The 16,568-nt window shown below is 47.2% G+C and overlaps 1 protein-coding gene and 2 pseudogenes across 1 annotated transcript; 1 reads left to right on the top strand and 2 right to left on the bottom strand.

Annotated features, from left to right (window-relative positions):
• Positions 1 to 310: 310 nt before the first annotated feature.
• On the top strand, positions 311 to 2,955 carry LOC136484853 (glutathione S-transferase zeta class-like). The gene is made up of 10 exons (XM_066481815.1): positions 311 to 491; positions 588 to 714; positions 812 to 868; positions 985 to 1,070; positions 1,198 to 1,269; positions 1,470 to 1,523; positions 1,649 to 1,724; positions 1,943 to 2,004; positions 2,334 to 2,393; positions 2,739 to 2,955. Exons 1-10 carry the CDS (start codon positions 456 to 458, stop codon positions 2,838 to 2,840), a joined length of 732 nt encoding a protein of 243 aa, XP_066337912.1. The 5' UTR covers positions 311 to 455; the 3' UTR covers positions 2,841 to 2,955.
• Positions 2,956 to 5,651: 2,696 nt separating this feature from the next.
• LOC136484852 (probable apyrase 3) lies at positions 5,652 to 11,286 on the bottom strand (annotated as a pseudogene).
• LOC136487207 (leucine-rich repeat receptor-like serine/threonine-protein kinase RGI4) lies at positions 6,135 to 8,557 on the bottom strand (annotated as a pseudogene).
• Positions 11,287 to 16,568: the final 5,282 nt, after the last annotated feature.

The following is a 16,568-nucleotide window of genomic DNA, read 5'->3' as shown; positions in this document are numbered from 1 at the left end:
GCTGCCTGGCTTGAACTTCACGGGTGGTGAGACGACCGGACAACAGCGCTAGACGGAGCCTGGCTCGAGAAAAACGACGGCTCCCACGTTCTTTCCTAGCCAGGCTAAGGGTGTAAGCCAGGACGCAGCCCATCTGTAGTCAACTAAACAAGCTCATCTTAGCTCTAGAAAACCAGGCTAAGATTTAGAGACCCAACCAAACACAAACTACAACCAAACACACCCTATATAATCTATGTGGTTGATGAGCTAGTACAGCCACCAAGCTACTTAGCCACACCAGCACAAGTGCACAACAGGTGGCTATGGATCCCTTTTGTACAAGGGCTTAGTATTCCCCCACCCCGCTCGAGGGGCACTTTGTCCTACTCTACTCGCTCCACGGCAGCTAGCTCCAAACCATCCAAACCAAGAACAGAAGCCGCTGACCCCCAACACACACCATCGATCGCGTCATGGCGTCCGATGATTCATCCAACGTGCCACTACAGGTATATGCAGTTTGGTCGCCGTTTCATCACCTGTAGGCTATAGCAGAGCAACTGATCACGGCCGCCCCTTCTTTGATTTGGTTCTATTCCACTCAGGAGCTCACCGGAGCGGCAGCCGCGACGGCGGCAGTGGTGCCGCCGGTGAAGAGCCCCAAGCTGAAGCTCTACTCGTTCTGGCGAAGCTCATGCTCGCAGCGCGTCCGCATAGCCCTTAATCTCAAAGGTAATCCTCATGGCTCTGTCAGGTCTGTGCCGCAAGGGCAATTGCTTCAGAGGTGTTAACTGAACATGAACGTTCTGAAATAATCTGTGGGCTCAAGGACTGGAGTACGAGTATAAGCCGGTGAATCTCCTCGCAAACGAGCAGTCAGATCCAGGTGCTTACATACAAATGGTTTTCAGCATCGACATGTCTACCAGTGTTCTCCTTCACAAAATCTAGGTGCAGAAGTATTGGTCTGAACTGCTTAATTTGCCCCCTTTTTGGCTACAGAGTTTGAGAGGCTGAACCCAATCAAGTATGTTCCGGCATTGGTCGATGGCGAAATGATTGTCGCAGATTCGTTTGCAATCTTGCTGGTAAGGCATGCATGGGGTACATATACTGATGATGTACAGTAATACAGGTTGTACAATTTGAGATTTTTGAGTATTTTTTGCATCCTGAATGGCCATCATGAAGTTCATGTTTCTTATGGTGGACTAGTACCTAGAGGACAAGTACCCCCAGTATCCTCTGCTACCACAGGACCCCAAAAAGAGAGCACTGAATATCCAGGTTAGTCTCTATTTCTGTGCCACAAAAATCATTTCAAGTAGTTTCAGAAAAAAGGAACACTACCGAAATAATTTTTATCCTGAAGACACTTAACGTTCATGATAAACAGAACAGAAACGAAAACACGTCCTAATTTACTTTGCCAACTCCTCCAAATCCTTGCATCTCAATGAAATGGTCATATTTTCTTTGAGTTGCAGATTGCAAGCATCGTGGGTTCAAGCATCCAGCCACTACAAAACTATCCTGTCTGGGTGAGTTCGTTCGCAGGAGCTCCCTGCTGACAAAGAATCCATGGTCGCATATCAATAACTGTATCGATTGTTTCTTTCTTTTTTTGACGTAGATGTGGCAAACTTGTTGTTCGCCTTAACTGCAGAATTTCATCGAGGAGAAGTTAGACTCAAACGAAGCAATTAAGTGGACACAGCATCACATCAATAGGGGCTTCACAGGTTCTGTACCCTATCATCATTTTGGTCAATTATGTGAAGATTAGATGAAAAAGATTATTTTTTTTTGTGAAGAGATGAAAAAGAAATCTACAACCACACCAATCAAACGACTATCATGATTTAAAAGTTCTCTGTCCACTTCCGTTGTTTTATAGTTTGTGATATCCTAATTTATGCTGCCCTAGCATCTCAATGTCTATTTCTCCATGGATGTTCAGCTCTTGAGAAGTTGTTGAAAGGATGCAACACCAAATATGCCACAGGAAACGAAATCCAGCTGGTTTGCTCTTCAAACCTCATTTCCTTATTTGTTGAGCATTTTTATTTAGATAGGTAGCTGCAATGCTATGCGACCATGGATTCATGGTTTTAAAAATTCTGTTACCCTTGTACAAAAATCTCTATGCACATAAGCAACTCAAAAGTACCAAATAAAACTCTTACACCAGTACACGCTGAAACTACTACTGTGATGAGCCCTTTGGGGAACAAAATTGTCCGTTCAAAAAGAGGGTACTGTAAGTTTTAGGCTAAAACTTTTAGCTTATTACCTCGTAGTTCTACTCTATTATCTAAGGATGGTGATATTTGCTTGCTGACACTGTACAGGCAGATGTATTTCTGGAACCACAGATATACGGTGGAATTAAGCGCTTTGGAATTGATATGGTAGGTACCACTACCATCGCGAATTACGGCTTATTCTTTATTAATTTATAATCTCAAGAGGGGATAGAGCAGTATTGCAGGCTTGGTGCTTGCAGCTTGCTCAGTGTTAAAGTATAAGCACAAGACCTTGTTTGTTCTGTTTTCTTGAACCAAGATACACAATTCCTCATGCGAATGCTCGATATTTTGTTGTTCTCTGAGATGCTGAATAAGGAAACGGAGTAGGTTTGCATAACACCTTCAACTACAGTTTGCCTATTACTGAAAAAGGGAGCGAACTGATGAACTTAGAACATCATCATATTTAGCTGTTGGCTCTAAGGAAACCATTTTTTCACCTTGCAGTCAGTTTACCCAGTCCTGGCGAGGCTCCATGAAGCGTACCTGGAACATCCTGTCTTCTTGGCTGCATTGCCAGAGAAGCAACCAGACGCACCTTCCCTCTGAACACATCTCTCAGACGTATTCTGACCGGTCTCTTCCACACTCCGTGCCATGAAAAACTTGCAGCAATTACTTCATGTAAATTTTAGTTGATTTGTAACGAGCGTTATATATTTATGTTTGAGAAACAATAGAAAACTACACAAATAAATCATACATAAAAAAAATATATTTTCCACAAATAAATCATGCATATATATTGTATTCGTCAAAGAGAGTGTGCTACAGCTATAGATGGCCAAATGGACAACACGACCGATACGGTCAGGCCCATTGAGATTGACCCTATCAGTTCATCGTGTCACGCCGTGCCAGCCCACGGGCTGTGTCTACAGCCCATGGACCTAGGGTCAGGCCATGCCGGGCTGGGCCATGCTCGTGCCGGCCCAGGCCTTACTGTCTTACAAGTCCTTCCTCAGCTTTTCAAAACCAACTCTAATATTTAACTATGAGTAAAATGCATCGTGGGTACTTGAAGTTGTCTTGGGGTGCCACTTAGGTCCACAAACTCTTAAATCGTACTTCTGGCACCCTAATGTTGTTTAAGTATGCCACTTAGGTCCATAACTCATCAGAACAAGGTTTTGGCCGACGTGGCGTGGATAGCGTGGTGCAAGCGCACAGGGGGCACAGGCAAGCAACATGCACGAGCAGCCGCCGCGCAGCGAGCAGCATGCATGAGCAGCCACACAGGGCACGGGCGAGCATCATGCACAGGGGCACAACGCAAGCTGCATGCATGAGCAGCCGCACAGGAACATGCACGAGCCGCCGCCGCGCAGGCGAGCCCGCGGCTACGCACAGGCACGCGCGCAAGCCGCCGCCGTGCAGGCTAGCACCAGCCGCGGCCGCGCACAGGCGCGCGGGCGAGCCGGCTCCCAAACCGTGCCTGTCACGGGCTGCCAGGGTGCCGCACTCGCGGCGTCCCCACCGCCGCCGCCGCCGAGTGCCGGGCGTTGGAGCTGGGCGCAGCCGCGCAAAGGTCGTGCTCGCGCAGTGTCGCAGGGCCGAGGAGGCGAGCCGCCGTGCCTGCGAGGCTCGCCGAGGGGGAGGGTGCCGCTGCCGCCGGTTCCTTCCTCTTCCTTCCGCCGTTCTGCGCCGTCGGCTCCCGATGCGAATGTGTGTTACGAGCAGTCGGACAGGCACGAGCACCATCCTGCGCATGCTCCTCCGTAGCGAGTACACGTCGACTGCCACTCACCTCGCCCAGACGCTCCTCCACCACGCCATCCTCTATGGCAGCGCCGGTGCCGTCCAGACCTTGCTGGCGTCCGGTGCGGACTCCGAAGCTCCCGTGAAGACGTCCAGGAGCAACAGGTCCAGGCCGATTCACCTCGCCTCGCGCCTCAGCCAGCCAAAGATCCTGCAGATGCTGGTTGACAGGGGCTGCGACATGAACGCGAGTGTGCTACAGCTACAGATGGCCAAATGGACAACACGACCGATATGGTCAGGCCCGTTGAGATTGATCCTATCAGTTCATCGTGTCACGCCGTGCCAGCCCACGGGCTGTGTCTACAGCCCATGGACCTAGGGTCATGCCATGCCGGGCTGGGCCATGCTCGTGCCGGCCCAGGCCTTACTGTCTTACAAGTCCTTCCTCAGTTTTTCAAAACCAACTCTAATATTTAACTATTAAAGACAACAGATTCAGTCCAAACATGCAAACAAGACTCAATAAAGGCTTAGTACAGGACTCAATTCAGACAACCAACTCATCCATCTCTCTCAAGTTTCAGTCAGTAACAGACCCAGCGTAGTCTCACAGTTCACAAACTCACAGGCCACATACAAGAAAAGGCACAACATTAATGGTTCAAACTTGATTCATAAAGATAACTTGGAGCTGTTTAGTGCAATGGCTGCCTTGTTGAGAACCTTTCTAGGTAGAAACTCACACCTCATGAGAAACCCTATAAAGGAAAAATTGTATAGCCCACATATCAAATGTTCATAATTATTATAGTCTTATAGATATGGTAATCTAGATTACACATTTTCATCAAGATACATATTTTCAAAGACTCTTGAAGCTCCAAATTCTCCGTGCTATGCAGAGTTTTTCATCCCCTTGCTCCCAATCTTTCATTAATGACAGCATCTCCACCATGTCAGGACTTAGCGATGCCGCCACTCCTTGATGATCCTACGGTTAGACTAAATGCAGATTCTAAAGATATAATAGAAACAAACATAGTTAAAACATCCCTAACTAAGATGGAAAGAATAGGATAGATGACTTTGCATTGTGGTCATGCGTTTAAGACGTTGAAGTTATCGTCGTACTGGCTGATACTGTCATTATCAAGGCATGCATACAACTCAGAAGCACTCAGATTAGCACCAGAAGATGCTTCTTGCAACAAAGCACTAGTAGATGTTAACCTAGATAACGGAGAGGGCGAGGAAGCACAAAGATCAGCATGAGGACCAAAACTAGCACCAGCTGTGTACAGCACCAAGACTAGCACCAGCATTTGGTCCAGCACCAAGTCCAGCAGCAATACCAAAATTTTCCACCCAAGTAGTCTTTTTCTTACAAGAAGAAGGCCCTGTGTAATCTCACAGCACCAAACTTGCTATTAGACTCATCTTTTAAGCAACAACGACATTTCTATGGTTCCTATCATTCTCATAAGTGTTGAGATGTCAAGCTATCTCAAGAATGTGATAGATAATTAGTGGAGTTATTGGACAATATAAACACAAGACAAAACAGTAGTGTTTTCTTACACAACCATTTAGCCCATTTACACGCCCTATAAGCGCTACACAGTGGCTTGCCATGTCCGTTTAATGAGCCATTTATCCCGTTTAATCACCGTTTAGTCTCGGTGACATGGCCTTAATAGCAGTACCCAGAGGCCAGGCGGCTTCCATGTAGTATTCGCCATGCTTCACCTTGGATACAAATGTGATCTTTTTCGTTGGCTGCAGACCTGCGACAATGCATCCGATCATATATATATATATGGAGAGAGAGAGAGAGAGTTAAATGCACAAGAGGTCCATTAACTTGCGAGGAAGTTTCAGTTGAGTCCATTAACTTCCAAAGTGGCTTTTTGGGTCCATAAACTTTTAAAATGGTTCACTGCAGTCCATACCTATTTATTTAACCTTAAATTCAAAGCACATTTATAGAAAACTCCTCCCACACGCATGCAGGTGCATGCATGGCTCCCAGCGCCCTCCTGTTCGACGTGCAACGCGGACGAGGGCGTCACGGAGCTGAGCCTGCAGTACGTCGACCTGTTCGGCGGCGTGCCGGCGAACCTGACCGCCCTGGGCTCCACGTCCTCACCGGCGTGAACCAGCGTCGCCCGCGCACCGGGAGAGGCACAGCGCCGGGTTGCCCTCGACGTTGCTCGTGGGTAGCTTCGCGAAGAACGCCGTCTCCGGCAGCCGGCCCGTGAAGCCGTTGAAGGATATGTTGAGCGCCACGAGGTTCTGGAGCCCGGACAGGGTCTGGAGATCGCCGGACAGCTGGTTATGCGACACGTCGAGCACCCCGAGCCTGACAAGCCCGGCGAACTCTACCGGGACTGTGCCGGTGAAGCTGTTGCAGCTGAGGTTGAGAGCAATCTCCAGCCCCGGAATCTTGCCTATGCTCCCCGGAATCTTGCCGGAAAGTGAGTTGCCGCCGACGTCAAGGAGCTGGAGCCGGGAGCACGAACCAATCTCCGGTGGTACCGACCCTGACAGCCGGTTGCCGCTGAGGATGAGCTTCGTCAGAGAGGTGAGCATGCCGATGTCCGACGGGATAGTGCCTCCGATGACGTTGTAGGAGAGGTCGAGGTACTGGAGAGAGAGAGCAAGTCCTGGAACAGCCCCGGTGGCAGCTCGCCGGAGATAGCGTTGTCGTGCAGGTCGACGAACGTGAGATTCCGGCACCCAGATATCTCTGCTGGCAGAGAGCCGGACATCCGGTTCGAACCGAGGTCCAGGAAGCTGAGGTTCCCAAGCTTTCCGATCTCGGTCGGTATCGCACCGGCGATGTGGTTGCCGCTCGCTCGGAACCGGACAAGGGACGTGCAGTTGCCAATCTCCGGCGGCAACTCGCCGGACAAGTTGTTGTTGATGAGCAGTAGCTTAGAAAGCCGCGGCAGCGCAAAGAGAGACCGCGGGATGGGTGTTAGTTGAATCCCGTGCACGTTTTGCATTGACATACTTGTACTTAGGCAGTGCATGTTTCCTCTTCACAAGCTAGTTAGCTGCATGTAGTAGAACGGTGTGGAGCCAGAGCCGTGCTGCGTTCACGGTGCGGCGAGCGAGTCTTCCGCCACGGGCGCATGAAAATCGTTCTCGCGCACAAGGCGGGCACGGCGTAGCGTGAGCGACGTGGCGGGGATATCGGATCACAGATCGTTGTAAACACCGTTGAATAAATAACAAAAGAAGAAAGCCTGAAGGGGCTGCGATAGTGGGCGGCGAAAACTGCTCTTGCGTCTTGCGATTTTTGTTCTGTGTCGTGTGCGACGTCGTGAGTGCAGAGAGCGAGCGCCGGCCTTCGTAGATCGCCGTCGGGCAGACCACTCCGGTCACCGGCGCCAACAATGGGGCCGGTCAGCGCGTTGTTCGACAGGTCGAGCGCCTCGAGGCTCGTGCACCGGCCGAGCTCCGGTGGGATCGTGCCCGTCAGCTGGTTGGCCGAGCATGCGAAGCGACGGGAGGCCACCTAATGCTGCCGGTGAGCTGGTTGTTGTCGAGCTCGAGGTCAGTGAGGTTGCTGCACCGGGCAAGCTCAGGCGGCACCGTGCCGGAGAGCTTGTTCACGCTAAGCTGTGCAGCTGCTGCAGCGACGGAAGGTTGCCGAACGACGCCGGGATGTGGCCGGTGAGCCCGTTGAGCGACAGGTCGACGACGGTGAGCCCGGAGCACGACCCGAGCTCCGGCGGGATGATGCCGACGAGCTGGTTCTGCCACAGCAGCAGGTTGGTGAGCCTCTTGAGCCTGCCGAGCTGCGCCGGGATGGACCCGGACAGTGCGTTCTCGTAGAGGTTCTCCAGGCTGGTGCGCTGGCCGAGCTCCGGCGGTATCGGGCCGGAGAGCAGCGCCGTGTAAATGGCCAGCGTGGTGAGGTTCTTGAGCCGCCCGAGGCTCGCCGGCAGCGGGCCGGTGATGCTAGTCTCGGCGAGGCCGATCATGGTGAGCTGGGAGCAATTGCCGATCTCGGTAGGGAGCGCGCCCTGGAGGTTCTTGTTCCCGCCGCCACGGAGCACCTCAAGGTTGGCCATCCGGCCGATGGCCACCGGTATCTTGCCGGCGAGCTGGTTGTCGTAGATGATGAGCTCCCGGAGAGAGGTGAGGTTGCCGATGGCGTCCGGCAGGGCGCCCTCCAGGCGGTTGGAGTTGAGGTACAGCGTCTCGAGCTTACTCCCCGGCCGGCTCAGCCCCGCCGGTATTGGACCGGTGAGCGCATTGTTGCTGAGGTCGAGGTGCGCCAGCGCCGGCAGCTCGCCGAGCTCCGGCGGGATGGCCCCCGTCAGGTTCGCGCCGGTGAGGACGAGCCGGGTCAGCGTGGAGCCCAGGGCGGTCAGGTTCGCCGGCACGCCGCCGAACAGGTCGATGTACTGCAGGCTCAGCTCCGTGACGCCCCCGTCCGCGTTGCACGTCGAACAGGAGGGCGCTGGGAGCCATGCATGCACGTGTGGGAAGGGGTTTTCTACAAATGTGTTTTGAATTTAAGATTAAATAAATAAGTATGGACTGCAGTGAACCATTTTAAAAGTTTATGGACCCAAAAAGCCACTTTGGAAGTTGATGGACTCAACTGAAACTTCGTCACAAGTTAATGGATCTCTGGTGCATTTAACTCATATATATATATAAATCGAACTATGCCGTCTGAATTCTGATTGTCAAGAACACTAGTAATACTTCAATCAAAGCAACAAAAATTTCATTGAATTTGAGAACTGATGCAACTTACCGAAGCCGTCAACGAGCAATGTGTATGTGTAAGTAAGATCCATGCACAAGTATGGCACATCACTGTCAGAAATATTTGGGTAGGCAATTTTTGCTTTCTTGACATCCAATTGGCAAGCCTTCTTAGCAGCAGCCCTGAATGCGGCAGGAGCGGCCTTCGCGCTGGGAGCTTTGCTATCTATGAACCCAACCTTGCCAATTAAGTGAGGAGATTCAGTTCCTGTCACTTGCAAACATCCAAACTAAATGTACCTATAATCCTATATATAGGTTAAGCATATTATTTGTTCCTACATGTGAGGCAAGGTAGTAGAAGCCTGATGCGACGTAGATATTGTTTTGGCCAGCTCCACCTCCCCCATTCCACACACCACCGAAGGTGAAGTTCTTTGTCTTGCATGGTGCCTTCAGATTCATTCATTGCCTTGGCAATCTCTTCCCTACATTTTTCATATAATGCTCCTTCTGGTCTAGCAGTTGTATCGTATTGCTGTCCATTATAGGTGTATTTACCTTCAACGAAGGACATTGTATATAGAGATATGCTGGACAATGTTCTTTAAAAAATTAGCAAATTAAGCATAAATTCCCGTGGCAGAGTCATTAAAATACCATTAAATCCATGCAGCATGCAGAAGCTGAATGGTCCGTTCTTGGACTTCAAAATCTCCGCTCGTGATGCAAAGGAACCATAGCGCAAGTAGCTGCAAGCAGAAGGTCTTGAGTGATCAGTCCAATTGATTACACCTGTCTGTCTCACAAATTAATGGAGTATGATTGATTCAAACCTGTGAACATATACACTGTACTCTTTTCCTTTACAATACTCTTTGGTAATATAGGGATCCTCGCCATCAGGCACCGTGGGTGCTCTCGCAGCAGCATATGGAGAGAAAGCATAGGCCATTTGCACGGATCCACCGCCCATATCAATCACGCCTACCGTCTGGCAATAGTCCCCTCCCAGTTTATCCAGCAAATAATTCAGAGCAATCTACATCTCAGGGCATGCACGCTAAGGTTTTGGAGTAACATTACAGAGTGCATGTAAATATGTGGTGATGTAAAGATAAACTAAGCATGAGTATAGATGAATTTGTTGTTGTGTCACTGCTAACTCATACCCATAGGTAGGATCCTTCCTGAGATCCCTCAAGAACATTGATCCAGTTGGTCTTGTACTGAAATTTACCCTTTTTGTGGACAAGATCTCTGACCTGTATTAAAGATCAAAGTAACAAAATTCATGGATGATGATACATATTTATCATGTGCCAGCACAAGACTGGAGAGTAAGAAAATGAATCTACCGCATCAAGAATTTGGTCTGCTCGATGATTTCCGATAAGGCGTAATCCAGCAGTCGCCTGCAAGTTTATTGTTGACATGAAAAGACAAGGAAAAATACTGAGAAACAATAATAGTGTATAACATTTTAATGGTAGCAAGAGGAAGTAGTGTTTCACACACATTTCTATAACTTTTAAGGGTCATTTGCTATGATTTGCGCAAATTATGAAACCTTTGGACCAAAACAACTACTAACACTGTTATATATAAACTGCTTTTACTGGATGCTGCAATTAGTGACTAGAGAAGAAGGTACACATTTCTCAAAATTATTTGAAAGTGATGAGAACATAATAGTAAATTGTTCACATACGTACTCCAAGCTTAAGAGGGGTTCTTTTCATAAGCCATGAAGGGACAATGCTCTTGGCCTTGTCAAGAAGAGGCAGAATGGACTTTGCGGCCTCTTGGGGTCGTCCAGCATACGAGCTCAGGCCTGGTTTCACCTGCATGGACAATCGAAATGTTCTAATTAACACGACATGCATATAACAGAACATCCTGTTGTTAAAAAGGCAACAACCGCGAAACCTGCTGGATCGGCCGGGCCGCCCGGGATCAATAATGGAGTACTTTTCAGAACGAAGCTTTTAATAACGGCAGTAGATGTAGATGGCCGCCACACTTTTGCTATTGTTAATGACTTCTTACTACAGGACCATATTCCTTTTTAGGGGGTCAAGGTCAAGGGGGAAGATGAGCGTCGTTACCTGGAACTTGCCACTGACGCCAGTTGGATTAGTAATGGAGGTTGGAGCGAGGGTGCAGAGCACTCAGCAATGAAAAAGAAAAAAACAACAGCCACACTACACGTTTTCAAGCAACCTAGACATCACCTAAGTTTTCGTATAATCTAACTAGACTAGATAGCCTTTAATTTGTATTGTCGTCTTACCTTGGCAAAGAATTCGATCTCGTCGCCCATGCGGAGAAGGTCCATCTGCCTGTCGAACCTGAAGACGTACACCCGGCTCCCGGTGCTGCCGGCGTCGGAGATGACGGCGTACCTCCCCGGCCCAATCGGCGCGTCGTTCTACACAGGAGGCTCGTCGACGACGACGCCGGCCTTGCGGCCAAGCACGCCGGCAGCATCGCCGTGGGCCGCGACGGTGTACGAGGAGGCTAGCTGTAGGAGGAGCACCAGCACCACTATGGCGGCGACACGAGCCATGGCTAGCTAGCCCTACGTACTGCCTGATGCGGCGAGCTTTCAGTGCTCGCCGGCTGGCCAGCACTGGGTGCGCAGGCACTATATATAGCTAGAGTTCGTGACTTGGTGCTGTCCACGGGCTCTACTCGACAAGCAAGGCATCTTTTTTATAGAGCTGAAAGGGAGGGAAATTTCACGGAATACCTCAACAGGCATGGTGAGCGTGGAGTACAGTTGAAGCGAGTCCCCTGAATGTATAAAGGCTCCAAACTCTTTTCTTTTGTCTTCACATTTCTTTCTGGTAAAAAAGCTAGTTGTCTTGACATGTGCACGTCATGATAATATGCAACAAATAATGATATACACCTTTAAAAAACGGCACAAGGGACTTCTTATTTCATTTCATTGAACAAAGCAGGCAAAAAAGTACAAGTCGATAGCTATAGAAGGTATAATACAGGGAAAAATAAACGCAAAAGAGAATTGTAGCAGCACTGCCGAGTGCAGACAGCACTAAAATACTTCTTCACATTTGCGTGAGGACTTCAGAATTGTCATGGCACCACCCCCACGCAGATAAGGGGGCCACACTTGCGTTCCCGGCAGCCATGTCGTTCAAAGAAATTCGATGACTTGATCATGGTCCCACAAAGATTTAAGGACAAAGATTATGTCTGGATTGCAATCTAATAAGGATTTCCTTATATGTTGCAGTATAAAGTATCTCTAGTACGGAAAATTAGAGTGTTTGGTAATCTTGATTGTTATTATAAAAATTCTGAGTGTAAGAGGACCATTATACCCTTTTTCTTCTCATTCTTTATATCACCATTTGTTGCCCCTCCTCTAAGCGCTCTTTGGAGCCAAGTCTAGGTGCCGAGTAGTCTTGGTAGGACGGGGGCAACAACAGTTACACATGGGAGGTCCGAGCGTGGACGAGAGGGGCACTGAAAGAGCCAGTTTAGTTTTTAGTAATTGAGTGACAATATTTTTTAAGGAAAATTGAGTGCCAACATTAGTGGACTAACTTGTTTCATATATATGAAATGAAAGTGCAGGTTTAGTCCGCAAGTGATGTTGAGCAATATGAAGACCACAAAGATGATGTTGATGATCATGTGGTGCAAAGTTCAACATGAAGGAGATGGATGGAGATGAAAGCAAAGAACAAGAAAAAGGTATATGCTAGGAATTTGCTTTCACTAGCCAAAGGTGTGTAGAGAAGTAAATCGCCGGGTTTAGAATAGATAGCCGTATTATAAAGAGTGGAATTATTTGAATAACGCGGTTATCTAGTACCACTAGGTGAGACCGAACAATGCAAATGTATTCGATTGAGTGGTGCAATGAAGAAGCAAGTGAAAACCTTTGAAAAATATTTTGGAAATGCTACCTCACTGCTAAAGGTGTTGGTCATCTCGAGGGAGACCCTTTGGAGTTAGCCATTAGAAAAAGGTTTCAGAGAGGAGCAAGGTGCTTTGTTTATAGAGGCACCAAAGCTCTTCGGTGGGCACCAGAGTGATGCCACCTGAGAGTAGGAACAATGCTTAGAAACTGAAACGGTCCAATCGTCATGAACTCATCGGAGCTCGTTGATGCACCGGAGGTGTCTACCAGAGAGTGGGTCCAGTAAGCAACCATGAGGCGCTAAGGGGTCACCAGAGGTGTGCACCAGAGTTTAGAAATGTCATTGTTGTTAGCCAGTTTTTCTATGTTGTCACCTTATCTTCTAGTGCCAATGGAGAGGTGAGCACCAGAGATTAGGAAAGGTTACAACTGGCACACGTATAGGAGAGTTCAAACGAGGGCATCGAAACTCTATGGTGGTGCCCAGAAAGTGACTCTAGAGATGATCTTTTTTGTGAAGTTTGAGGCCAAGCAAGAACCAGAACTCTTTGGTGGTACACCAAAGAAGTCACCGGAGCTTTTAAGAGTGCAAAGGCTAGTTTGAAAGAGCCATTGATGTAGCCATTGGATAACTCTAGTGTGAGCACTCGAGTGATCACCGTAGTTCTCTGGTGCATACGAAAATGTAACAATCGGCTTTAATGGCTAGTTTTATGTGTGGGTGTATAAATAGAGGGTGTGGCCGGGCATAACATAACTATTGGACCCTATTGTTGACACACACACACACACAGTAGAGCTCAAGTTAAGCCTCCACACTCATTTTCTTGCTAGTGATTTCATTTCTGGATTGATTGGAGAGATCCAATGCATTTGCTTTAAGAGTTAGCATCTAGTGGCACTAGAAGATCGTCTTAGCTATGAATTCTTATCTAGTGGCATTAGAGGATTGTCTTGGCTATGATTCTTCTTACTCTTGTGATTGCCTCCACCTAGACGGCTAGGAGGCAGCCAAATCCATTGAAGCACTCAATTGGATATTATTCTAGAGGTGATTGTGAGGGGTTGTTGTGCTCATTCCATGCTAGAGAGGTGAAGAACAACTATAGTTGATACGGGGATGTTGGAGTACCTCATGATGTTGCTAGCTCATATAGAAGAACTCACGTCGGAGTCTACCTTGATGGGTAGTTGAGCATGTAGAGAAGCGGTGATCCTTGGACTCACCTCAACATGGACCTAGGTGACTGGCAAGTCACCAAACCATGGGGATATATATCTTTGTGTCACCCTCTACTTGTGGTTTGGTTTCTCCATACTTTCCTTTACTTTGTGTTATTCATTCGCTTAATTATGTAGTTCCTTAGTACTAGTGTTTGCTTTACTCTTCACCACTACAAAAAAAGATTTGTAGCAACGCCTCCAAATCATGGTACAGGATATGTGATGTAGTAAGCTATGGTAGTGAAATACACATTCACAAAATATTGCCGAACTGGTAAAATATTTTACCCGCACCCATCGGGTACAATATTTATGGATTGAGTTGCTATCTGAACAAATAGAATCCTTTGTATATAATTAAGCCCTAATGGGTAAAGCAGCATTCCCATTGTAGAAACTGATAAACTGATTTCCCACCTTTCCATTCATTGAACAAGAGTTTATATAGGGATTACATGACTCCTCATGCATTCTAGACTCTACGTATTCTAATACCCTCCCGCAGTATCAACCGGGAGAGGAGCGAATGTTCACTACTAGAAATTATCCACTTCTTTGATGAATAACTTTCGTCACTGAAGAAGCCAAATTCATCATAATTTTAGTTTTATGACAAATTTATGACAAAAACGATTCGTCACAGAAGTCATGTCATACTTGAACTTTTATGACGATTTTCGCAAATCGACATAGAATTGGCTTGATCTGTGACAAAAACAGTGGTGGGTGTTTTCATTGGAGATGCTTTCCACGTGTACATGCTATAGCCAATTGCATTGGAGATGGTTCGGGTACGTGTCACCTTCTTATTGCACAACATGGCCATCTCTGGTTCTTGCACGTTTTAGGTTCTTACTGGACCATGTGTCGGTTCCTTGTTGTTCCACATGTTAGTTTTCTACTAGCACACGTGTCGTGTTGCCGTTGGATCTCATGCCACTTCTTCATTGGACCACATGTCATTTTTATTGGTCCACGTGTCCGTTTCTTATTTGACCACGTGTCACAGTGCTGTCCGTCCACGTGTCGTATTTTTATATGTCCACGTGGCTTGATGATTTCCTTCCACATGTTGGATTTTTAATAGCCCACGTATCGTGCCCTGGCCAATTCATGTGTCATGCACCGGTTGGTCCACGTGTCGCATTTTTATTTGATCACATGGCCTATCCTGGTTCTACCATGTGTAGAACTAATTACATCAGAAAAGTAATTCAAGATCATCACTACTGCATAGATTGACAACATAATTATTCAAGCTGTCAATCAAATGCCAACAATTAACATTTCACACGTCAGCAACAAGACACTGATAGAGTTTCACCACAACAAACCATCACATGAGTCCACACAATAGACCACAAATGTTCACCGCATTAAGCCGCAGGAGTTGAAGACTGAGAGTTAATTACCAGGAGAGCTTAAGCACATGACTTGCTCACAGAGCCTATTGTACTCCTCCCATCGTTGTTTCTTGAATTCCTCAAACTCCCTTTTAGACTCTTCTATCTTCCTCTTCAGTTCGTCCACTAGTTCGACGAGGGCAGTGGTACTTTCCTGTTCAGCAGCAAGCTATTCCCAAAGTGTCATTTCCACCGATGTCTCTGCTCTGGTGGAGCATCTCAGGATACCAGCATTCTTCAAAATAAGTTTTTTCCTGCTTGCTTGGGAGGGGGGCTTGCCCTGGTAGAGGCAGAGGACCTTAGAAACAATATCAGCACTAGTCATTGGTTGTTACCCATCAACAACAAGTTCTGCTTGCATAGCTTGCATAGCTTCCTACGAAATACAATCAGTAAAACATTAGTTACAAATAGTGGAATATGATTTCAATTGAAAAGCCAAGAGATTATTTCATAACAAGTAATGCATGTGACTTCCTCAGCCTACTGCTGATAGAGATTACATATGCACAATGCATAGGTCTTTTGTAGCCTACTGCTGATAGAGATTACATAAGCACAATGTACAGGTACTATATTGATTGGTGTAAAATTGCAACTACAAAATTAAATGATGTTGCCACATTAGGCTCCTGCTGCGTTTCCTTCTTTTATGGCAATGGGTTCAGTAGATTTCAAGGAAAGCAAATGAAGGTACTTACAACTACTGCTCTTATAACATCGCTTAGGTCCTTTTTTGCACTGATTTGGAAGTCCTTGGAGACTTCCACATCATTAACATCTTCATCAGGTCGACCATGTTGTTCAAGTCCTGGATCATCATGTTGTTCATCAAGTCCTTGATCGTGTTCTGCGGTCTTCCTCTTGTTCTCCTTCTGTTCATATTGCACATGAGTTCTGTTTATATTTATACAAAGGCAAGAGTAAAAATAAAACACAACCATCACTTACAAATGTTTGCAGCTGGACAACATAGGAGCGAGATCTTGTAGACTGGTGGTACTTCACTTTTGCACGGTTTCACTTGTTCATCTCAGATGTTTTGTATAACTTCATTTGTGTTAGATTGTAGCACAAGTAGACCATCACAAGACTAGACATGAAATCGATGGGTTGACACACACCTTGTTCTTAGCACTAGACCAAGTCTCGACAAGTTCACACCACTGTGCATTGGTCATAGACGGGATAGGAGAGGTCATAGGGATCTGGTCAGCAGGGATGCCATTGAAGTAGGTGTGCTTCAACCTACATCATGCCTACCATACCCTAGACTGTAATACATTCCAGCAAGCTTCTTGTGTTGGTGGGTGAGCCTTATCAATGTCT

Source organism: Miscanthus floridulus, chromosome 10, assembly GCF_019320115.1.
Source record: "Miscanthus floridulus cultivar M001 chromosome 10, ASM1932011v1, whole genome shotgun sequence".
Lineage (NCBI taxonomy): Eukaryota > Viridiplantae > Streptophyta > Magnoliopsida > Poales > Poaceae > Miscanthus > Miscanthus floridulus.
This window is presented reverse-complemented; position numbering and strand designations above follow the sequence as displayed.